This window comes from Catharus ustulatus, chromosome 21 (assembly GCF_009819885.2).
Source record: "Catharus ustulatus isolate bCatUst1 chromosome 21, bCatUst1.pri.v2, whole genome shotgun sequence".
Classification (NCBI taxonomy): Eukaryota; Metazoa; Chordata; class Aves; order Passeriformes; family Turdidae; genus Catharus; species Catharus ustulatus.
This window is the reverse complement of record NC_046241.1, coordinates 325,799-350,934: the sequence shown is the minus strand read 5'-3', so window position 1 is coordinate 350,934 and position 25,136 is coordinate 325,799. Positions and strand designations below refer to the sequence as shown.

General features: G+C 47.9%; 1 protein-coding gene across 1 annotated transcript in view; it reads left to right on the top strand.

Annotated features, from left to right (window-relative positions):
* RABL6 (RAB, member RAS oncogene family like 6) overlaps positions 1–24,470 on the top strand; it is a 52,553-nt gene extending 28,083 nt beyond the window's left edge. Inside the window, exons 9-14 of the mRNA XM_033077189.2 lie at positions 7,253–7,605; positions 9,748–9,910; positions 17,020–17,232; positions 17,811–18,159; positions 20,216–20,387; positions 22,068–24,470. Coding sequence (XP_032933080.1) covers positions 7,253–7,605; positions 9,748–9,910; positions 17,020–17,232; positions 17,811–18,159; positions 20,216–20,387; positions 22,068–22,234 — 1,417 coding nt within the window. The 3' untranslated portion in view covers positions 22,235–24,470. The remainder of the gene's footprint in view (positions 1–7,252; positions 7,606–9,747; positions 9,911–17,019; positions 17,233–17,810; positions 18,160–20,215; positions 20,388–22,067) is intronic.
* The last annotated feature ends 666 nt before the right edge of the window (positions 24,471–25,136 follow it).

Below are 25,136 nucleotides of genomic sequence, written 5' to 3'. Positions count from 1 at the left end.
TGGCCTCAGAAATATCAGAGCTTGACAAAAGAGTCGTTGCTATAGTATTAAAAGCAAGACTTTTCTCTGGGATTCTGGTTTAGCAAATAAAGTGACATCCTTATGCAGCTGACCAACTCCTGCATGTTCATATCTGTACTGAGGCCAAAGTTCTTCACTTTCAGAAAATAACATTTCGTTAGAGAAAGAGCTTTAAAATACCCCTGGATGCTTCCTGGCTAGAGGCACTAATCCCAAAAGAAAAGCACCAGGCAGTGTTATGTTTCAGTACATTGATCACGCTGACGAAAGAGTGCTATTTTAGGGTTTTTAAGGTTTTTCTCTGTGTAAAAACAGAGTCCGTTTGTTTGAGTGGCACCTCTGTAGGACAGATAAGCTGCAAAGGGGTTACTTCAGCCCCAGAGTTGAAACGTACGCGCTTCTTACATTTAATTTTTATCCCTGCAGGAGGTCTCCAGGCTTGATTTTTATAGCCAGACCTAATTTAAAGAAATATTCACATTCATGTCAGGGAGCCCAGGTTTGGGTAAAGTCTCAGCCTTAGTAAACGGTTTGGGCTGGGAAACAGAGTGTGTGTGGGTACAGCAGTGTGTGATGGGAATCAGAGCTTGCAGTGATGAGGCAGGTCAGCAGTGCTTGTTAGTAGGGCTTAGGAAGGTCCTTGCATCTATGCTTGTCAGATGCCCATCATTTTGGGATTACCAGGTTTAATATGCTGCATCAGTGAATGTCCAAGTGAGAACCTGGTACATTGTCTGCTGCCACCCGCCCTGTTGTGCACAGTGTGTGTGTTGGTGCAGTGTGACTTAGTGACCCTTGACAGATCACAGAACCATGGAATCCTTAGGGTTGAAAAATCCCTCTAAGATCATCAAGTCCAGCTGTTAACCCAGCACTGCCAAAGCCACCACCCAACCATGTCCCCAAGAGCCACATCCACGTGTTTTTCAATCACTCGCAGGGATGATAGCTCCACCACTACTAGGGCAGCATGTTCCAAAATCTGAGTGCCCTTTTTGTGAAGAAATTTTCCCTAATATCCAACCTGAACCTCCTCTGGTACAACTTGAGGCCTCCTTTGCTTTTTTTCCTTTTTATTGCTTGTTACTTGGTAGAGGAGCCTGACCCTCACCTATCACGAGGCTTTTGTGTTAGTTAGTTGCTTCAGTTTAGACAGCACTGGGAGTTCTGATGTGGGTCACCCAAACTGCACAGCAAGGGGAGATGAACACAGGTATCTGAGGCCACAGGCCATGGTGTCGCTGCTGCAGCACTCCTCAGAGGCCATTCCTGCTCTCCTGCCATAAAATCAGACCGCAGAGCATGGCGAGGTGACAGCGCTAGGACATCTCAGTTATTCCCTTCACCCTTGTGCATGTCTGGTAGCTGCTCTGTCACAATGGCTGGTGCTAAATTTGGCTCAGTGAGAACAGAAAGAGAACAAGAACCCTTCCTCCTGCTGCAGTGGGGGGGGCGACCTGAGGACAAAATGTCACTGATCCAAAGTGTGAATCCCAGAGACAACACGAGGTGGCACACGATGCTGCTTCTTCTGCCTTACGTAAGTCAGCCTGGCCAGCCACTGCCTGGATGTGCCTGTGGGAGACTTGGTCTGCTTCCAGTTCTTTCCCTATGTTTAGGCTACTCAATGCCTGACACACCTCTGGCTCTAGTGCTGTCCTTGTGCTTTCAGACTTTACATTTTCAATGCTGCTTAAAGAACATTTCAGCCCTTTTTGAGTCTTGAATTCTTATTAAGCAAACAGTAATGACTTTTATGATTTTCTGAATTTGTACCTAATTTGCTCAATTTCTCCATTTTTAATTGTACGCAGCTTATCTTCTCTTTTCAAGGAAAACTTGTTTATCTTCAGTGTGCCCACCCCCACAGAAGGGTGCCAGGGCTGGACAGCCCTTTTGGTGAAGAAATTTTCCCCAATACTCAACCTATACCACCCCTGGCACAACCTGAGGCTGTCTCCTCGCACCGTGTGGGTACCAGACCAGTGTCTGCAGACAGCGGGCATTTGGGCTGGCCTCCTGAGGACTCTGCTTTGGGAAGACACATTCCCCACAGGGATAGCTTTAGTCACTACAGAGTCTCTGGCTGGGGGGTTGGGGTTTTATTTGCCTGGTTGGTTTTTTCCACATTGAGCATAGCTCATAATTTTAGTTGTTTTTTTTTTAAATTTAGCTGAGTAACACCCGCACGGTGGCAGGAGGAGCTGCTACTGGAGCTGTTCTCTGATATCCTCCACTGTGTGGAAATACAGGTCCAGAATGACACGAGCTACAGACTGAATTACCAGTTGGGAAAGTAAACCCACTCCTCCACTTGCTCCACTTTTATGTTCTTCTCTTGCTGTGAATCCTTGTGGTCATCAGACAGGAGCCTGCACTGGAATTTAACTCTATCTAGGTCATATTTTTTGGGGGTGCTGTGTTAAGAATTAAGTGCATCTAAGATGTCATCAGTCAGTCTTGCTAGAGAAGTGGGTGCATGGAGCATGTCCTGTATTTTGTGGAGCAGGCAGTTATCCTGCCACATCCATTTTGTCAGGTGGAAAACAGGACAGCAGCAGGAATTAGACTTGCTTGGCCATTGATTCTACATTCAGGGACTTGGGCTAGGGGGATTGGGGCAATACCTTTAATGAGCCCAAAACATGCATGTGAAAATCTAACTCTCACTAACCCCAGTTAAAATTATGTCACCCAGCCAATTAATCTTCATTTTCACAATTAGTCAAATAACCCAGAGCCTTTCTTGCCACATGAAATACACTTGAACAATTTATCACAGTACGTTAGAACCAGGAGACAAAGAGCTTTAGGCTGCTCCCATCTTCAATATTAAATGAACGCGACCACTGACAATTTTAGGAGTTGTGAGGCTAACAAGTCCTTTTGTGTTTGTGTTTACCCTGGAAGCAGAGCAACGGTAACCTCAGGCCCTGGTGAATTTTTATTCCCACATAGCGTGTTCATCTTTAAAACTGCATAAAAGTCTCCTCTTGAGAGCAGGTCCAACCACCAGTGAATTATTCAGGAGTTTGAGGATGTTTGGGACTTGTTACTTGGTCTGTAATGGAAGGATTGAAAGGCAGATAAGGAACCCCTGTGGGTGAGGACAGATGACCCACCTGGACGTGCGTGGTATATTTGCAGTCTCTGTATCCCAACAGAATAAAGGTGCTCAGGTGTGAGTTCACCTTGTGCTTCAGTAGGACCTGGTCTGCTACGTCCAGCGTGGGCACGAAGCTGCTTATTCCACAGTAAGGTTTTGAGTGAGTCCTTTTCCAAAGGACTGATGGATAGAACAATGAATGGACAGATTGTATAGAATCTGAGAAAAACCAGACACATGGCAGGTTTGGCCCAGTGTGTTCCCAAAACAGCCACACGTGTGCCTCTGAGGAGGGTATGTAAAGCCAGAGAAAGCATTCATGCATTATGTAGTATTTTCAAAGTGTGGAGGATGCTTAGACACCTCCATCCTAGAAATTACTGCAGGCTTGCTGGCAGCATTTCATGTGTCCTGGTTTTTCACCCACCTCCCTTAGAGAAGATCTGACTATAACACTTAAGCAGAGCTGATTTATGCAGCCCATGTAGAACCAGTGTCAGACCACCCTGATTTCCCTAGTGTCATAGCACAAGGCTTGGCCCACGTGTCTGGCTGGGGCTGATGGAGGTGGCATGAAGCACATGTGTCACAGCTGTCCTCAATGCTGTGCTGGGGCAAGAGTCTGTGTTGTGCTGTCCCCAAATAACCATTTTTATCTTCCTACTAAGGAACTTGCTGTCTCCAGTTTTAATGCCCTTCACACACCACAGGTGACTAAGTACAGGAGCACAGGTGCAGACAAAGCCTGCATGTGTTTTGTGCCCCAGTCTGGTTGTGCTGGAGGGAAGGATGACACTCTTTATACTTCAGTTATATAGCAGAGTTTTTTCCCTCCAGCTCTTAAATTGTATGTATTTCTAGAGGAGAAACAGGTGGTAGTCACAGCCTTCCCTCCCTCTGGAGCTGGCTACTTTCCCAGAACAAAGCAGGTTGTTTCCAAAATGAGCAGCTTTGGTTAGAACCACGTACAGTAAGTCTTCAAATACTCTGGTATTGTTAAGATTTTCCTGTGCTTTGTTGAGTCCAGCTTTAAGTCCAGCTTTGAGCTTCATATTCTATATCCTGATGTGACTCTATACATTCTTTGTGTCTCCTTGTTCCCAAATCTTCAGTGTACAGTCATCTTATCCTACCTGAGTCAGCCAGTTGCCTCGATGATGGGACTCAACTACCTGAGGCTCAGAGGCTGTCCATTCTGGTTTCATGTAATGTTGGTGATTTAGGTGTTCCTGCAGACAGTCAGGGAGCCTGGCATAGTCAGTATGGCTGGCAGCAGTACCTTGGCTGCTGGGTGCAGCAGTGCCCAGGCTTGCAGGCTTCCATTCAGGATTGCTGTTGCTATAAACAGGAACGGGGAGCGTGTAGATCATCTGGGATTAATCTCTCCTCACATTTGGGAGGCAGGAGTCTTTAATGCTGAGTGGGTCTTGGGAGGAGGAGGAGGAGTGAGTACCACAAAGCAGAGCTGTTCAGTTTTTCAAAGAAGCCCTGGATCAAAGCTGGGAGGAATGGCAGAATTCAGCACTCAGCACATGTGGTGTGGAGCCGAGGAGTTGCACGTAGCTTGCAGGCAAAGCTCACAGCTTTGCAGGCCATGACAATTCGCATGGTTTGGGGATAAAGAACCTTTGCTTTGTTGGATGAGGGCTGAATTGCAGGGCCCCATGGTTTGCCTTTCCCACCCCACAGATGCCGTGTGTACCCTGCTTGGAGGATGCTGAGCCACAGCCCCCTCCTCAGGAGGGGAGTGCAGTGATAGAGAGGTATTGAGCACACACTATTATGTTCTTGCAGCATGTGTGATGTATTGTGCACCTTCCAAATCAACCTGATGCAGTCTCCACGGAGCTCAGTGCAGGAGTTAAACTCCTTTATGTTTTCTCTCTGGTGCATGACAAATCCATGCATCATTTTCAGTGGAACGTGTCCTTGCACAGCTCGCCCCAGGAGAGGGAGGATGGGGACTGGATATTGTGTCGCATGCTCTGAGCTGAGCTCTGCCAGGAGCTCATGTTGCTGTAGCCAGTGTTCTGGGTGGAATAGGCATATAGTCGTGGCCCTGGTCCTGGTAGAAGCATCAGTGAGGCCCCCACAACATGACACTGATGTGGGTGCCTTGACAGTCTGCAGCTTCCACACAAGGGACAGTGGAGGGACAGCATGAATCTCTGCTCTCTGTGATCAGGGACAGGACTCGGGGAATGGCTGGAGATGGGGCAGGGCAGGTGTAGGTTGAATATTAATGGACAGCATGTGACAGCCAGGCTCTGGCACAGTTGGAATTGCAACTTCTGAAATGAGCTAGGCGAGTCTTTCCCAGCCATTCTCATGTGGAGAACTGGGAGTAAGAACACTTTTCCTTACCCTTGAGTAGATGATGATTTTGTTTCTACTGTTGAATTTCTTCCTATTTCTGTTACTTGGGATCATCCAGTTCTGTCTGTATCTTGTCCTTGTCTGTTGATGTTGCCTCACTAAGTCTGCTTTTTAGTGCTGCCCTTGATCTCCGCTTTAGCTAGTTACTTAGTTAGGAAGGACTGCTGGTTTTCCAATTCAAGTAACAGTTTCCTGGGGCTATTGTTCCCTACGACTCCAGATACTGATGGTCACAAAGTATATTATTTTGTTCCTTAAAAGTATATCAGGTTACTGCCTTAAAATAGGAAATCATATCTCAAGGCTTAGAGTCTCTTAGCCCCCACTGTTTGCGTTCTGCTCAGCAATCAGTCCAGGGAAGGTTCTGGCTGGCTCGGGTCCCTGAAGGACAGGGTCATGCTCTGTGTGGGAGAGGTGGCTCTCCCTTCACACTCTCATTGCCTGGAGCACAACCAAAGTCTGTCTTGCAGAACCAGTTGAATCCAGAGCCTCTATGCACAAATTCATTAAGCTTAATGAAATGAGAGGCAAGATCAGAATGTGCTGGATATTATGGATGCTTCACTTTGGGCATCCTCTCTGTATCTCTCAGCTGGTGCAGCATTTGGCAGATATGTTTTTCAGACCATTCGATGGCAAGAACTTCTCTGTCCACATTTTTCTGCATACAGTGCGTTAAGCAGGCTGCTGACCCTGCAGGCTGCAGGGGGAGGCTTGGGTTAGGCTTGAGTTTCTTTTGGAAAAGGAAAGATCTTTTTGCTCTCTACAGTGGTACAGGCTTTAATGTTCTTCCAGTTGGGACCCCAGCCAGGACCACAACCTGCTCCAGAGCTCGTGCTACTTGGCTCCAGGGCCTCTCACACAGAGGGGGACTGCGTGCAGGGAAGAGCCTGCATGTGGATCTGCACCCTGCAAGAAGGGTATTTAGCAGTCAGTCTTCTCTGAACCCTCAGGACAGCTTTTTCCTTTTGATGTTCAAGGATTCTCCTCTTAAATCCATTCTTGGTTGATAAAGAGGTTATTATAGCAGTTTTCTTGAGTACTGTGATTTCTTCTGCAGAATCTAAAAATGTGCCATTCTTGTAGCACTTACTCCTTTAGACACATATCCAACTAATGCCAACATCATAACAACTGACTTCAGGTTACATTTCAAGCTCTGGCATGTTGTTAGTGTCTGTCTATTCAGGGAGTTCCTGGTAGTGTTGCAAATATAGGTTTCATCCTGTAGTGCAGAGCAGGTTGGGATTCTCCGCACTTCAGTGTAGATCGGGGTGAGTTAAGCTCATGTGGGTAAACCAGATCTATTGTGACCCAGGGAGTCACAGTGTCACTGGAAGCAGATCCCAAGCCCAGCTGGAAGCCAACCCATACGCTCTCAGCTCACCACACAGCCAGGTGAAAAGTGCTTATATAAAGGAGGGAGAGGGACTTTTTGTACAGGCAGATAGTGACAGGCCATGGGGCAATGGTTTTAAACTGGCAGAGGCAGGGTTGGATGGGAAGAAATTCTTCCCTGTAGGAATGAGGATGCCCTGGCATAGGTTGCCCAGAGAAATTGTGGCTGCTCCTGGATCTCTGGAAGTGTCCAAGGCCAGGTTGGACTCGGAGAAACCTGGCCTAGTGGAAGGTGTCCCTGCCCATGGCAGTGGGTGGAATGAAATGAGCGTTAAGGTCCTTCCCAACCAAAACCATTCTGGGATTCTGAGATTAGTCATTCCTTATATTTGCAATTTATCTTCCCCACAGCTTCCTGGAAATGATGGAAGCCCGAAGCCAAGGACACACATCACCACTAGCAACGAACGGACAGAGCCCCTCTTCCGGCTCCCAGTCACCCATTGTACCTCCGAGCTCCACATCCACAGGCAGCTCCAGCCCGGGCACCCCCCAGCCGCCACTGCCGCTTGCCACAAGCGCCATCATCTCTCCTGACCCCACCCCATCCTTTTCACCAGTGCCTGCGCCCGAGGCCCCGCAGCCCTCCGCGTCCGCCACAGCTCCCGCGGCCCCCCCAGCCGCAGCCCCTCTGCCCAAGCGTGGCATCATTGCGCGGCTCTTCGGGACATCCCCCGCAGCCGAGCCCGCTCCTCCCCAGCCAGGTAGGTGCTGCTGCGCTGTCCTGGCAGGATGTGACCCATAGGCCTTCCAGTTTTCTTTTCATTTTTTCCATGCAAGAGGCTGAGCAGATAGGTGTGTGAAGGCCACAGGCGCCATGCATGTGCAGCAAGTGTCCAGGGAGACTTGAGCTCTCATTCTCTATTTTCTCCAGATCAGCATTTTGGTTTGTCTCTGTGCTGGATCTACCCAGCTAGCTGGGTGGTGGCTGTAACATCCTTAAGAAGATCCTGAACACACAAGAGACATTAATAAAATAAATAAAATGTCAGGTTCTTACCAGGAGCAAAAATAGCTCTTGAATAGGGAAAAAATGACTGGAGAAGGTATTTGAAGTGCCATCCTTGCACACGTGTGGCAGTCTGGAGGGGCTCTCGAGCGTAACGGAGAGAAGCCAAGTGCTGGGTTTAAAGGTTATTCAGCCAGAAATGGTCACGGAGATGCAGGCTCCACAGCAGATTCCCCTCTGGGGAAATCTCCTTCAGAGCAGGTCTGGGAGGAGGGAGCCCTCAGCTGCTGCCTCAGCACTGGAACCCAATGGAGCAGCACAGCCCTCGGTCTGGACCCTGCCGGACAGCGTGCTAGGCAGAGGCATCAGTGGTTTGTTGCATGTAATTTTACTGATCTGGACCATAATTTGCCTGTCACATTCACTTTGTTTGTGGAGCTAACTGGAGCTGCAGAGCTGACACTGCCTAAGAATCATGACATAGTTTGCTTTCCTCTCACACTGGCTCACAGTGCTCCTGAGACACCCACATAGAGAAAGTAGGAGGTGCTGGGGACGCAGGTTGCAATTTCAGATGTTGAAATGGTCTGGTTTTAGATCTGCATGCGGTGTTCTGCATCCTGTGCCTCTTTGCAGATATGACACAATGCATCCATTTTGATTTGTTCATGGGCATTCTTCTTACCCAGAGAAAACAAAACGAAAACCAAAGAGGGGAGCAGATGTTAGAAATTCCTTGTAAATAAAAAAAAAACCTTTGTCATTTTGATCTGTAGGAAAAAAGACAAGTGGTCTACTACCAGTGTTACAGTGGTTGAGTTTGGGGTTTTTCTTCTTCTTCTTCTCTTTTTTTAACTCTTTCTTAGCTTGACAGCTATTTTGGGTTTGTCACTTTCAGCCTTGATGTCTCAGAATGCTTAGGGGCAGTTGCAAAAGGCGGCCAGGAAGAGCTGATGTATCAGTGTTGCAAGGTTTCAGCATGTGCCAAGGGCCTGTACCTCCACTGGAATGTACCCAGGGACCAATTCACTGGAAAGTCGCTGAAAAATCATTGTTACCAAGTAACACTTATTTTTTCTAAGGGCTGCTATTTAAGCTTTCTCTTGAAGTCTTGACTGGTGGTTTAGCTTACACCAATGCTACGCTCTGACATTAGTGGTAGTGTTTGTATGCAAAAGTGATCTGAAAGTTGTGCTAAGGAGAGCAAAATCTAGAAGAAAAAGGCACGAGTCTTGTTTTACCCAAAGAAAAGTCTAGATGTACAGTGCAGCATGAGCAGAGGAAAAACATTGAGTATTGCAAATTCTGGAAAGGTTAATCACTTCAGGCTTCTTAGGTATGCTAATTTCATGAATTTTCATCATGTTACCTTGAATATGGGTAAAGGTGTTTCTACAAATAAACTGTATTAAAGTCACTATTTGAGGTAGCTCTTGAGCTTTTGTTTACACAGAACATCTAAAAGCACAATATGAACAATTCTACCTTGGACAGTTACAGTAGAAAAAAGCGAGAGGATAGGAGAGAATTAATTGAACAGTCTGGAAAAAGTAAGAGAATAGTGAAGCTGTGTACATTGCATGGGTGTAATAAAACCTATGGTACAGTCAGTCATAGCATTCCCAGGAGAGCAGAGCTAGCCAGGGAAATTTTCAGTCTGTCTAAGAGCCTGGGTCAGCCTGGTGCATTCTAAACCACAGCAGCCATGATCTGTGAGTGCCTTCATGTCAGACTCTGGACTGTTTTATGTCCTGTTCATAACCTTCATCTTCCTCACTGTGAAGCCAGTGTCCTGCCTCATAGCTGCTGCCACCCTGGGCAGCACAGATCTGGAAAAAGCCATTTTCTATCTTGCTTGTGGTGACACCCATGTTTTACAACTCTGTTGCTAATGCAGATCCTGCTGCTGCCACTCGTCCCCACCCTGTAGCCCCTGCCAAGGTACAGAGCGTGGAGGACTTTGTTCCTGAGGACAGCCTGGACCACAGCTTTCTGGAAGACCCAGTGCCACAGAAGGACAAAGGGAAACCACAGGCCAAACACCGTATGGATAGTGAAAGGTAAGGAAAGGAGTGGGGCACATGGACACACCTGGATGTGCAGCCTGGCTGACGTGGTGCAACCATTCAGTGATTCCAGAGCAGTTAGCTGCCTCAGAGGCTGTGCTGCAGTCAGTCATAGCATTCACTGTCTCCCATTTAGTGACAGACACTGCTCCCTGGGAAGGAGGAACATCAGGAGAAGCAGATTATCACTTTCCTGGTGTTGCTGTCTTGCTTTGTGCTCAGATTAAACCACGGGGCCCTTTGGGTCAGGAAGGGATTTTCCTTCTGGCCAAACACACTGAGTCATTTGTGATACTTTCCTTCTGGAACGTATTGCACTTTGCAGGGATATTACATTTTGCTTAATGAATATTTTCCTATTGCAGAGGCACTAAGCGTGGCCAAGCTCCTCTGTGACTTGGTAATGTCACTCCTGAGTCACTATAAAGGGGTGGAGGACACTTGGAGACACTCCATAGCTCTGTGGGATTCTGGAAGGAAGGATGGAGAAAGTCATGCTCCTTTGGAAGTGTCAGTGCATGGTTACTTGCAGAATTCAAAAACTCTTAGGGGATGTCTTTCTTTTTCTCTGTGTCTAGTGTTTCTTCCCAGCATTTTCTCAAAAAATTGGAGAGACAAAGATTTGATGGATGATATGGAATGGGTTGGATATTCATATCCAGAGAGTAGTGATCTATGGCTCAGTGTCCAGTTGAGAATGGGTGGTGTCCCTCAGGATCTGTACTGGGACATGGACTTCATCCATGATACAGGGGATCGAGGGCACCCTCAGCAGGTTTATCAATAACACCAAAACGAGTGGTGTGGGTGACACTTCTGAAGGATGGGATGATACAGAACCTGGAAAACATGAGAAATGGCCCATGTGAACCTCATGAGGTTCTCCAAGGCCAAGCTCAAGTTGCTGTTGCTGCACCTGGGTTCAACCTCTGGGATCAATCCAGGCTGGAGGGTGAAGGGTTTGAGAGCAGCCCTCGGGAGAAGGACTTGAGGGTGCTCATGAGTGGGAGTTGGACCTGACCCAGCTCTGAAACCCCCCATGCCCTGGGCTGACCCCCAGCAGGGGCAGCAGGGGAGAGGGAGTTCTGCCCTGCTCAGGTGAGACCCCCATCTCCAGCCTGAAGGCTAGCTAGCATCAGGAGCATGTTGAGCTGCTACAGAGAGTCCAGAAGCCTGGAGCCCCTCTGCTCTGGAGTCCGGCTGGGGGAGCTGGCTGTGTTCACCTGGAGAAGAGAAGGCTCTGGAGAGATGTTATTGTGGCCTTTCAGTATTTAAGGAAAGATGAGGACAGAGGGTTTAGCAGAGCCTATTGTAGTAGAACAAGAAATGGTGGTTTTAAACTAAAAGAGGGGAGATTCAGACTAGGTATAAAGTTTTTTATAACAAGGATGGTGAGGCCCTGGCACAGGTTGGCCAGAGGAGTGGTGTATGCCTCATCTCTGGAAATAGTCTGGCTGGATGGGGCTCCGAGCAACCTGATCCGGTTGAAAATGTCCCTGCTCAGTGCAGGGATTTGGAACAAGCTGAGCTTTAAGGTCTCTTCCGACCCAAACGACTCTGTGATTCTATTCTGCCTCAAAATGGCAGAACTGTGCCTTTGCCATAAGCTGGATCTTCTTTTTTTTCCCCCTTCTTTCCTTTTCCTGACTGATGTTTTTAAACCAAAAGAAGGAAAGGGGATTGTGTATACTGAATTACTCAAACAAGAGGGTGTGCTGCAAACTGTCTGAAAGCAGACTATCTCTTAAGAGGTGACCTAAGCATACTCTCAGGTTCTATATCCCTTTGCTCAGAATATTCCTTGCTTGCTGCTTATTGTCATTAACACTGGATTAACCAGGAGAGTAATTAAGTGCTGACACTGCTTATCTGTTAATTCTAGTGGATTCTGTGTCTTTTGACATCTTTGTTATGACCCAGTGTTCTCTACTTCAACCACAGCAACTTTAAATCAGTGCTATGTGTGAGGCTCAATGCCGATGTAATGCATTGTGTAATTCAGGTTAGCCTGAATCATCATCCCTTGTGATGGCAGAACACATGGATGTTTTATTAAAACAAAAAAAAAAAAAGGCAAGAAAAAAGTGGTGGTTGCTGGAAGCATGCTGGCCTACAAAATGTCTTGCTCATGGCTGTGGCAGAGCTGAGATATTTTTCTGGGTTTAACAAGGAATTGTTAAGAACCAAGCCTGACCTTCTGAGGGACTGGGTCCTGAGGTGCTGTCAGAGCTCTGAAGCTGCAGTTCTACTGTGGGCAGGAGGCTGATCCTTCACAAAGGCTTCTCTGCTCCAGAGTGTCAGTCAGTGGAAGCAGGTAAGTGTTAAACTGTATGAAAAGTCAAGCATGTCGGACAGGGTTGTGAGAACCCTGCTCCTTGGTTTAGAGTTCATCCTTTGCTCACAGTGATATCCAGTGCAGTCATAATGGCTCTGTTTCCATGGGAGAAAACCTTGCAGCACATATGCAAATTCACATGCTCGTTACTCCTCTGCAACCTGGCATCCATGGCTTGCTCTGGTTTCTTCTGTACATCACACAGTTTTCTCAGTGGTCTGGCAATTTTCCATTCCGTTTCTTGCCAGAAAGGGGCCAACTAGAATGAGCCAAATGTGCAGAAATTGAGAGATGCAGATGTGGTTCTGACTATCACCTGCAATAACTCTTTTCTTTCAGGATGCCAGTTACATCCCCACAGTAGTCAGGAACAACATTCCAGTTCTGTAAGCACTGTCATCAATAATCAGCTTCTGCTGCAATGAGGAGGTGGTTGTAATTCCCACAAAATCTGCTGCAGAAATTTATCTCTGACCTAAAGAACACAGTAGATCTGTGAAATCACTCAAATCTTGGGGAGATTTTAATGGTTTTATAAAATGGAATCCTGGAAGCTGCTCTTCCCCTGTGTCTGAGTGAGGAACAAGGCCTGAGAATGTCCCAGCAAGATGCATTCAGGTTTCTTGCTCATTTTGAAGCAGATTACCTGGGTGTTGAGCTTACACAGCTCACCAGCATGCCTGGGTGTGCTGGAGCCAAAAGTAAGCTCCAGAACTGAAGTATCATTGAAGAGCTGACAGAAGAATGGGCCATATTTTGAGTATTTGTGAAATTACTTCTACCCAAATAAGAGGAAATGCCACAGTGACTGTGAGCAGGAGTCCTGCAGGGAGCTGTGAGAACGCCTCGATGTACTGAGGTTTCATGTGTGGAGCAGAGGTACATTGTCACAGGGTTGGAAGGCAGCTTGAGGGTCAGCCAACCTCCCCCTCATCCTGAGCCACTGAGAACTGGTTTCCCAAAAACATTTCCAGATATTTTTTGATATCTCCATGGATGGGGAATCCACAACTTCTCTGGCAACCCATACTGGTGCTCAGGCATGCTCTCTGTGGAAAAAGTGTTTCCTGATGTTCGTGGGGATCTCCTGAGTTACAGTTTGTGTCCCTTGCCTTTTGTCCTGGCACTGGGCAGCACTGAAAAGAGCCTGTTTCCATCTTCTTTGTACCTCCTTCAGCTGTTTAAATACCTTTCTAAGATCCCCTCAAGCCTTCTCCAGGCCAAGCAGTCCTGAGTTTCATGTGGGAGAGCCTTTTTTCATATGAGCAATACTTCAGTCAATTAATCATCCTCATGGCCCTTCACTGGATTCACTCTTTCTCTACTGTGCCCAAGTCTCTCATTACTGAGGAGCACCCAGAGCTGGACACTGCACTCCAGCTGTGGCCTCACCAGTGCAGAGCAGAGGGGCAGGATCACCTCTTTGACCTGTTGGCAGTGCTTTGCCTCATGAAGACCAGGACACTACTAGCTGCAGGGGAACCTTATTCAACTTGGCATGCCCCAGGCCTGCAGTGGAGTCCTGGGTTTTGTTCAATGGCATGTTGTAGTTCTGTGACTTGCACTAGAGAACTCCCAGAATCAGTTTCTTTACTGGTTAATTAGGAAGGTATTTCAATCTCCCAGTTTGTTGTTTCAGAACTTAATTTGCTGCTCTTTAACCTGATGTCTTGAGCCAGTATGGATGTGAGTGCACCAGAGTGGCTCCAAAGCATCTTGCGCTTGGCTCCTGCTGTGTCATGTTAGCCTGGGTCCCTGGAGGGGCTGAAGGCATCTGAAAGCCAGTTTATGCTTTACCTGGCAGTGTTCCTGATCTTTCTTTTCTGCATTCTTAGACATTTATCTTAAAACATGGATTAGATTCCTGTGTCCTTACATCTGAAGGGCTTTGAAGTGGTTCTTTGCTTTTATGGACTTGTTGCAGATTCCATGATGGCCAGCTGTGCTCGCCCAAGGAAGGAATGCCAAGGTTCACAGTAGAAGACCAACATCTCCTAGAACAGCCAGGCAGGCTCATCCTGTAGCGTGGGATTCCCTCAGCTTAGCTGCTTTATTAGAGCTTGGGTTTTTTCTCTTTCTTTAGCCCCAAAAAAGGATGTGGCAAAAGTCGTTGAGCTCCTGGGGCTGTGGGAAGATGGCCCGGCCAGGTTTGAGACTGTGAGCTCAGGTTGCAGCAGGGTTTGTCTCCTCCCCAGCAGTCGATCTATGACACACCGAAGGCTCACAGAGGGCACCCCATCAGGCTCTGTGGTCACTAGCTCAGAGCAGACCTCAGTGAGCAGCATCATTTTTAGGGGGTACCCCACCTGCAGACATCCTAGCTCAGTGCTCATGCCAGCTTGGCAGTGCTTCAAGGGCTGGAGAGAGCAGTGCGATATGTTTGGGTTTGCATGCTTTGCCTTCCTTCCAGCTGGAACCTCAGGACCACAACCTGATCCTAGTTTTGCCTTGTCAGAGCCTGTTTATACTGAAGCAGTGATTTTCCTGATGTATTTTCACTCCACTGCTCTACTTTTGTGCTGTCACTCAGCGATCTGTGTTGGCTGGAGGTGGAGGCAGGGTTCTCGTTGCAAAGGGACATATCCCACTTTGGGGAGGGGATGTACACATGGGAGTGTACACCCATTTGGACTGGGAAAGCTGGAAAGGCTGCAGGTCTGTGTGGAGTGTGAAAGGACAGTGCAGCAATCTCTTAAGAGCCCCTGTGCCTAATAGAGCAGTGATGTCTTAAAGGAATGCAGTGTGTCTAGTTCAGAATAGTATCCTGCCATTTTTAGGATGCAACTCCCATTTTCTTTTCAGTGTATTTCAAGAGGAAGCCCTGCCAGTGCTTTGAAGACCTCAGGAGTCCCTCACTTGTCATTCCTCCAGCCTTGGGGGCTGCTTGGGCACCAGTTTTCCTTTTCTTTTGTGTAGCTGGGCTGTATGCCTCCATCCTGGCACGGTGTGAGAGCAGCAGTGTTAGTGATGAAGGGGCTCTTCATCAGCCTGACCCTGCTCAGTAGGGTGCTGAGAGCAGGTCCTGAGAGCAGAGGGATCTAAGCCAAGAGCAGAGGGAGGGCTGATGCTGGCCCTGCTCTTAGCACTCCAGCCCAGACAAGCACTGGTTGATCACTGAGCTGTGCTGGGTGTCATCGATATGGTGTCCCATTGTCACAAACAACTCCATAGTCTGTTGGCAGATGTATTAACTCTTTAAAACTATTTGGTCAAGCAGTACCCAGCCATGTAGAAGAGCCAGAGTGAGCAGTTGCCATCATCCCGACTGTGTTTAGGGTATTTCTTATCTCACCAGTACACCATACTCCACTGTCTTCCAGTGCTTGTCCTGTGCTAGTGATAGGGAGCACCACCTACTTCCAGTTAAAGTATTTTGTGTATGTCTCTGCAATCTAATCTCTTCCAAGCTATAGTATGTTTTTTCTCTCTGTGTAAAAAAAGGTTGTGCTTGTACAATCCAAGTGGCATCATTAAAAGGGCAGAGACTTGTGTGTGGGGTTATCAGGAAGGAGCTGGGTATCTCTTGTGGATTAAACAAACAGAACAAGGAAAGGTAATGGCAAAGGCTCATCAACTGAGCCTGGGGAAAATATCTTTTTTCCTGACATGAGCAAATTTTTCAGAAAGTGTTAAAATTGAGCCCTAGGGACATTCAGACAAGGATCCCCAATTTCAGCTGCAAAGCTCTTTCAAGCTGCCTCTGAACACAGAACTGTGCTACATCCAGGGAGGCTGACACACTCCCAGCTCTGGCAGTGTGTCCTTAGGTTAATTTAATTTGAGCAATGTTAAAGCTTGGCTATGGTGTCTGTGTATCTGCCTGCTTCAGGGAGCACCACAGAAATAGAAACGATTCCAAGAAGCTAACAGCTACCAGTGAACACCCATAGCAGTGAAAGTGTATGATCAGTTTTAATTACAGGATTGGGGGGATGAAGACAGGCAGCTCCTGTGGTCTGACTGACTGATCCTTGCATGGTGGATAGAGCTCCATGTTCTGATGGGGCTATAGCCACAGGCTCCTTTGTACCTCTGAGGCTCACCTCCAGGCACTCATTTCCCCCTTGAGGGACAACAACTGCTCTGTGACACATCCTGCTGTGGCCCATCCAACCAGGCCCTGGTGCAGGGTTCATGCCACTGCTGCAGCCTGCAGGGAGCAGGTCCAGCCAGAGGTGGGCAGTGGCAGGGGAAGGCTGGCAGTGCACAGAATCATAGAATCACCAACTGGTTTGTGTTGGAAGGGACCTTAAAGCCTGATCAGTTCCACCCCCTGCATGGGACACTTTCCACTATCCCAGGTTACCCCAAGCTCTGTCCATCCTGGCCTTGGACACTTCCAGGGATCCAGGAGCAACTACAGCTTCTCTGGGCGCCCTGTGCCAGGGCCTGCCCACCCTCACAGGGAACAATTCCTTCCCAATATCCTGTCTAACCCTGCCCTCCTTCAGCTTAAAGCCATTCCCCTTGTCCTGTCCTTCCTGGGCGTTGTTCAAAGTCCCTTTCCAGCTCTGTTGGAGCCCCTTTATGCACTGGAATGGATTCTTAACATCTCCCTGGAGCCTTCTCCAGGCTTAACTATCCTCGTTTTCAGCATGTCTCCAGAGCAGAGGTGCTCCAGCCCTTTAATCGTCAGCTGCCCCAGGCTGGGGACGTGTCCCCTGAAGTTGGCTGTACAAGCCAAGCCAGTCTCAGTCTTTGTGCAGGGGAAGGCAGGTCTGTCCAGCACCTCCTGGAGTGCTATGTCTGATCATTCTCTGTGTTGCAGTGATGGAGAGGCACCTGGAGGGAACCCCATGGTGGCAGGTTTCCAAGACGACCTGGATTTGGATGACAAAATCCCCAGCAGACCAATGCTGGCAGCAGAACGGGTGCCCAGCAAGAACATCACCCTCTCCAGTGAGGAGGAGGAAGAGGTGAAGGGCTCTAAGGTCATCCTCATATCCAATGGAGACAAAAACACAGAGCAGGAAAGAAAAAGGTACAAAGCACAAACTGAAGTGTGGGTTTGTGCTGGCAAACTTGGACCTCTCCTTCATCCTGTCACTGACTGTGTGTGGCCTCTGGGAAGTCTCAGTGTCTCTGTCTGCCTGTTCTTCAGCTGTGACCTGGGGCTGTAGTTACTGTAGGTGTAACTGCTTTGTGTGGTGTGTCCTGCCCCATGCCTTGGAGTACTGCCCACCTGTGCCACTGGGACAGTTCTTCATGGGAATATCTGCCTGCTTTTCCTCAAATTTGAATGAGAGCCTGGAACTGAGCACCAGGTTGGCTGTTTGTGGTGGTGTGGCGAGGAGAGAGGAGTCAAGTCTTGGGTGAAGGGAGTGGAGTTACCACACCCTGTGCTGGGGAGCGATGTTCTCCACATACCATATCCAATGGGATTAGGGACACAAGGGTTATCCTCAGCCTGTGTGTTGTGTTTGACCCCACACCCCTATAGGATGCACTGCCTTTTCCAGTGGGATGGCTTATGCAGCCCTCAGGGCAGGCTCAGCTGTTAACTGTGCTTTGCTCCACAGAATAGGGGTAAACAAGCTCTAACAACTTGTTTCTTCTCAGGTCTTCCAGAAATTCTCTGAAACCCCAGAGTGAAGCAATTTTGACCAAAGCAACTTGCCTGAAGCTTCCTGACAGTTCACCTCCCTGTTCTGGGTCTGAACTAAACAGCAGCAGCAAGGGCAACACAAGCCTGGCAGCTCCTGCTGCTGCCCCCACAGCAGCAGCCCAGGCCTCAAAGGCCACTGCCCAAAGCAAAGGACTTGCTTCCAAGCAGAAAGTGGTCAAAGAAGAGAAGCCTGAAGAGTCTGACAGTGATCAAGAGGGACCAATAGCTACTCAGATGCTCTCATTTGTTATGGATGACCCAGACTTTGAAAGTGAGGATTCTGACAGCCAGAAGAAAAAAATGGTAAATAACAAGCACACATTGCTATGAGCTGTGCTGAGCTGAGCTGGAAGGGTTGATGCATTTCCCTGAACAGAGCCTTCATCTGCTCTCCCATCCCTCAGCAGCAGTTGCAGCAAGGCAGGTGCTAAGCAACCTGCAGCGATTGATGTGAGCACAAACCCAGCAATGCTCTCTCTGAGTGTGGAAGTCACATGGCAGTAAAAACCCCATAGAATCACAGATCCATAGAATACCCTGAGTTGGAAGGGACCCAGAATAATCATTGAGTCCAGCTCCTGACCCTGCACAGACACCCCAACAATCCCACTCTGGGCATCCCTGGCAGCACTGTCCTAACGCTCCTGGAGCTCTGGCAACCTTGGGTCTGTGACTATTCCCTGGGGAGCCTGGGCAGTGCCCCAGCACTCTCTAGGGGAAGAACCTTTTCTTAATATCCAGACCTTCCCTGACATGAGACTTTTTTTTACAAACACAAACAAGATTTGTGCTTCTGTGTTTTACTGTGCTGTTTACTCTCAGCCAGTCCAGCAGTGTGGGAGGTACAAAATGCAAAGGTTTTCATGAGAACTTTAACATGCAGAAAGGTGTCTCTGCCAGAAAGAATGAGCTCCTTGCAGTCAATCCAGCAATAAAAAGGCCATCACAAAATTTGCTTGGCAAAGCTTAAAGGGAAGGAGGAAGGTCTGCTTGGGAAGGACTTTCCAGGAAGCAGAGGTAGCTGTAAGGTCTGTGACATTCAGCACGTGCCTGCAGGTGTCTGCTAAAACAAATAAGCCAGGAGTCCCCTCACACCTGCCCTGTATGACAGGTGGAGAAGACATTTCTCCTTTCCCTCTTCTCTGAACTGGTCAGAACTTGCTACATGGCGTGAGATATCCCTGTTTTCAGTGACCAGTACTCACAACCTGCAGAATAATCTCTGGAAACTGCTAGCAGTGATTTGGGATGGGCAGTGGCTGTTCAGGGGTGTTCTGATGTCTGGGTTAACTGGTGTTCAGGGGGTTTCCCTGTGTTTGTATCATTCTGGAATCCTGTAGAAAGGGGCTGTTGTCCCAGATTCTTTGAATGCTCATGTTATTGAGTAATTTTACATTCATTTTTCATCTTCACTTCCTGCTTTTCTTGACAATTTAGTAAGAAAGAAAAAGTATTTGGAGCAAGTTTCCCTCTCTTGCACGCGCCAGTGGGAAGGGATTGATGAGGAAGCAGCAGTGTCAGGGAATGCCTGACCCAGGGAGTACTCCATAGCATGTGATTCCTTTCCCACTGCAGGGTGTACTGGTCAGGCAAACCAGTATAGCCATTGTCATTAGCAAGGTGGAGACACTGCCTGACCAGCAGCGCAGTGGGGCTGGGTTCTATCCGTGTACAAACACACAAGGGAAGGTTTGATAACAGATTCTGAAGAGGATCAGTTGGCAGGTATCAGAAGATCCTTAAAATGAATTTCCATTCCCATCATGCAGAGATGGAGGATTTTGGGGTAATTTCCAGGCTCTGCAGCATCCTGGGTTTTAGCCCACGTTGAAGGGGCAGATTTGCCCTGGGAGCATATTCCCTTTTGGCTTGATGATGGGAATTACTCTGCAGACACACTCTGCTTCCTCAGCCCTGCTGCCTCTGGTACCTGAGACCCACAGAGCTGCACAGTAAAAAGCATTTGCCACTCGGGGCTGGAGGGGAGTTTTCAGTCTATTAGGTTGGATCTTCCCAGAACAGAGGTGCCTCCCCAGGGCTGGAGGAAGCTGATGCTGGTGAACTAACAGAGTTGAAGTTCTCATTTAATCCCTTTATACTGGAAATTTGATTTCAGCAGCCCCAGTGTGAAGTTCTCAGAACACCCTTGACAGTACCAGTGCAACTGAGGCATTTTACCAAGGCAAAAATTAGCACTTATAAGATCCAGGACATTGATTTCCAGGCAATAACAGCTCACTTCAGCTACCATTTCCTTCCCTCCTCCCCACCTGTTGACATCTGACATTTATGTGTACAAAATGGTTAGAGATTTTGGTTGAAGTCTTTGTCAGTGTTGTCTGCCTTTCCTTGTCTCTAGGATGAATTCCCAGTGCGGGAAGACCTCTCTGAAATATCTGATGATGATACCTCGCTGGCAAAGCCACCCCAGCCTATGAAATCAACAGTCCCCTCCTTTAAACTGAAAAATGACTCAGATCTCTTCGGCTTGGGTTTGGAAGAAGCTGGTCCCAAGGAGAGCAGCGAGGAAGGTAAAACTCACACCTTATTTCCACTCTTGCTGCTTTTGTGTGTCAGGCATCTGGTTTTTCCAAAGTCTTTCCAGGGCGTCAGCAAACCAATTTGCACTAAATAAAATACCCTCTAATTTCATGCAATGCCCTCTCCGAGTCTGCAGTCTGGTTTAGCACAGCATAAATAGCTTTTAAGTTTTTCCCTATGGGAGGAGAACTTGGCTTGTCCCTGGCACCAGCCATGGGTTATTTTTGTCCCAGCTGCAAGCAGAAGCACATCTTGCACAAGCTGCTGCTGTGTAAGCCTTCCTGCTTAGTCCTGTGTGCTTGGGAAGTGGTGTTCAGCATTGCATTCAGTGTCTACCCCTTCTGAATTTGGATCTGACAAACCCTGCCAATTTCCTCTTCTGTTTTTGGGAAAGATGGGGTAGGATGCTTATCACAACCTAAGCATTCCTCAGGCTTTATTTTTTTGCCCCCTCATTCCCCAAGGGAACAAATCCTACTCATGCAAATAATTCCTGCTGTCTAGGCATTACTGCAAAGCAACTTCCTGTAGACCTGCCCCGATGTCAGCATGAAATATGGGAAGTTAAAGATTTAAGACAGGAAAAAACTGTGAGCAGCACCAGAGAGAGCTTCTTGAATAGCAGTTCCAAAAGTGTGAGGAAGGTGTCACAGGCTGCCATGCTTCCATCAGCTTGTCACTCTGAGCTGCTGAACAGCGGAGCTTGAAATAGCTGTAAGTGCATCTGCAGAGGCCCAGGTCAATAATTTAACTTCAGTTTAGATTCTTAAATGATTAAACACGGGTTCCTCCTATCTCCTCTTTTGGTAATAAATATAAAGCCATCTCTCGGTCGTCAGTGATTGGAGCTTGACTGGCAGTTACGCTTCTCCATGGCTGCATTTACACATCAGCAGAGGAAAAAGGCATGTGTAGGTAGGAGTGACAGTCAAACAGCACATGTGAAAAGTGGTGCTGTAGTGAAGCCTCTTGTGAAGCAGCCAAGCAGGTGCTCCCCTGTTCAAGGAGGATTTGTGCAAAAGCAGTGGACACTCAGCACCCAAGTCGTCAGCCATAGTCATGTGTGACACAGGTGACAGGGATGGACTCTGGGACTCACTTGGTAGTGTGAAAGTATTCATCCCTTAGAGCAGGACTGCTGCAGGGATGCTTTGGGGATGTAATTTCCATACACAGTGTGAGCAGCAGTGAGATTTATCCTGCCAGGGTGTCCCATCTGCTGATACCATGTCCTCAGTCGTCCTCACAGAAGATGCCTGGGAGGATTTCCATCAGAGGGGAGCTGTTCCCAGGAGCTCTTCTTCAGTTCTGGAAATAACAATCCAGTCCCAACTTCGGCCTTTGGACCAGTTTGTCAAGCTAGTCTCTAGATGTGTTTCTTAGTAGCTGTGACACAGTGAATGCTAGGTCACTGTTGATCACATAGATCATATAATGCTCATAATTAAACAAGACAGATATGGTTGAGTCAGAGTGTGAGTGCTGGGGCCTGTGTTGGTTCCCAAAGGGGCATGGTTTGGCCTGGGGTGCTGGCCTTGCTTTTGCTCATGGATGCCCAGGATGGAGCATTTTGTTCTCAGAAATGGGGCCAGGGCAGAATTGCAGCTCTTCCCATTTAAATTGATTCAACTCAATGGTGTTTGGGTTTTTTTGTTTGTTTCTTTTAATAGATAAACAAGCTTCTAAGGAGAAAAAAAAGAAGAAAAAGAAAAGCAAAGAGGTACTGTTCAATTCCTCAGATCTGCCGTGTTACCCACCTGCCAAGAACAGAGGTGGACTTCCATGGTGTCTGCCTGGGACTTGGACTCCCTTCCATGCTCACATCCTGCAGCACTGATCTGTGTCTCCTAGGCTCTGCAGACCACTGAACTTTAAAGCGAGCTTGTAGAGCAGTTGAATTTTGAAAAGGGAGTGTGTGAGTTTGTAAAATGCAGGGTAAGGCAGAGCAGTGCCTCTCTGCTGGACTGTGTGTTCATAGCACCATGATTTTTCAAGCAGAGGGGCACCCACAACAGACATCTCAGGGATAGTGAGGGAAGCCTGCAGGAGGCTTTGTCTGTGCCGTTTATGCCTGTCCAGTACCATGGTATCGTTGGGCACAAACTGTCTGACAGACCAGTGCCCTGTGTAACCCAAATGGTCTGTCTGCTTTTTTGTCCAAACTCACAGAAGGGTCTTTGCTGCTTCAACCTGAGTAAGATTCCTGATCCAGTTGAAGACATCCCTGCCCATGGCTTTCCAGCCCAAACCATTCTTCAGAGCCAGGTGTCAGGGTAGTACATCCTGGGTCATTGGCACACTCAGAGCATTTGCTAATAAAAATGTTCTCATTTTGCAGGAAGAGGACAAGTCAATGAAAAAGAAAAGCAAACACAAGAAGAGCAAAGATAAGGAGGAGAGCAAAGAGGAGAAAGAGAAGAAGAAAAAGAAAAAGAAGAGCAAGGAGAAAAGCAGCGAGATAGATGAACTTGAGGCTTTTCTTGGTGGAGGAGGAGCCAGCATGAGCAAACCACGGGGCGAGGGAGACTACGAGGAGCTGTAGTTTGCTGCTAGTGGACTCTGCAGCATGGCTGTCTCCATCTTCTCTGATGAGTCACCCCAGGACAGGCACAGATGTGTAAAGCTTTGGCCCTTTGCTGTATAGTCTCTCAAACCAGAGTGAGCAAAACAAAAGCTTTTCATCTGTGTGTGCTGCTCTGGTACATCGTTACACAAAGAAAACCCAGCTGAGATGTACGTGAGCCAGGGGAAGGTTCAGGACATGGCTCCCAGGCCTGCTGCCAGGCTGTCAGTTTTTCTCCTTCCAACTGGCAGGCAGCAGGGTGAGGGGACCTGCCTTCTGCTCTGTTCCTGCTGCATTCCACTCCTGCACACCTGAAATTCCTGTTTGATTAAGGAGGAGTGCAACAAAATATGCCGCATGAATGCATTGTACTCGACTGTCTCAAGTCTTTAACTTCTTATCCTTCCTATTTTTTAAGGAGAAAGGTGATATTGGCCATTGCTTCACCCAGCAGTTGATGAGCTTTAAGTCAAGCAGATCATGCTATAGTACAGCTCTCTAAAGCAGCAGGCACAGGGACAGTGTGAGAGAGTGACAGTGTGATTGTTGAAGTCTTTTGAATGGGAACCTTTCTGCACAGCAGCTTAATTAGCCCTCACTGGTGCTGCTGTTGGAATTCATGAAGCCCATTGATTTCCATGGCTCCAGTGTCTCAGACACTACATGTAAGCTGCTATGCAGTTTGGGAAAACATTGAAAAGTGGAAATCTAACCTGAAAGAGAGAGAAAAAAATCAGTGCTTTTCTGCATTTCCTACCCTTGAATTTACATATTCCAGAATCCACTGCTGCTGGGACCTCTCAGGGACATGACTCCATGTGGAAATGAAGATATCCAGAGCAGTGTTAGCATGGCAAGGCATTTGCTTCTCAGGCATTTTCCCGTCAGGCTGTAAACCCTGGCTGCTGCTCTGTGTCGAGAGGGACCAGCACTGCAACTCAGCAGCATCCGTCCTGCTCCAGCTTCTGTACATCCAGCAGCCAGCCAGCGTGCTGCCTTTCCTGCCCCAAGCAGAGAGCCTCCTCTGTCCCATGAGTTTGGGAATCTTTTTAGTTTTTTCTTTGAACTTAAACCCATTAGTATCTGCTCAGCAGCCTTGGATGGGCACTATGGCCACCCCTTGGCACTCATCTGTGTCTCAGTGAGCAGCCCCTGTGTTTGATGGAGCTGGTCAGTTCTCTGTGCCCCTCCTGGTTTGGGTCCGGGGTCCCTTGTTCAGCTCAGACAGTGAAGCTTCCTCCAGGTTCTGTGCATTACATTCCCCTCTTGCTTGTAAGTTGATTTGAGGTTTGGTTTTGTTGTCCCTCACCCCTTTCTGTTGTAAAATGCCAGCCATGAAATCCAAACTGGAGTTTCCTTCTGCATCTCTATAAAGTAATGTGTTCTTTTGATCCATTAACCACTCCAGAGCTGTCTTGACCAGCTGGCATTTCCTGCTCCATTTTTCTTTTTCTTGTGCCCAAAATGCACTTGTAAGCAGTTCCCTATAAAACAAACTTTTTTTGCTGCATGAGCAGTGTGTTGTTCAGGTCTGTCTGCCATTAGCATTTGCCTCCTCTGAGTATTCCACATGGCACTGTAGGGAAATTGCATGGGACAGCTCAAACTTTGCACATCCAGGGAGGAAAAGTAAGATTGAGACAGGATCAGTTTGTGGCCCTCTTGGGCAAAGGCAGGTGGGAGCTCGAGCCTCAGCTGCTGTGGTCCTGAAAGTACTTCTGTTCCATCAGGATTTTGGGTCATGTTCCATTTTTGCATCGAAAAACCCTGGTACAGTCCATTCTGACTATAGAGCTCTGTTGTACACCTGTCTCTGTCATCATCTACCCCAGAGCCCCTGTGCCTGGGCTTGGGAGCTGTGTGTCTCTCCTTGTGATGCTGTGCTCCCACACCTTGCAGGATGGGGTACTGAAATCAAAACGGTTCCAAAAAAGGGAGCTGAACATAAAAACTACAAGTTCTTTCCCCAAAACTGCCTTGAGAGAGTTGTTGCTTCCCACAGCGTAGAGGGGACAGGGGTTCTGGTCAGGTGTGGGTACAGTAGGCTGCTTACACTGGTGCTAACCTCGGTGGGTCTGGCTCCTGTGCCAGGTTTGCTGCCATAGGAACCTCTGCATTCCCTGCAGCTTGTCAGCACAAGAAGCTGAGGCAAAAACAAGCCAAGATGAGTCATTCT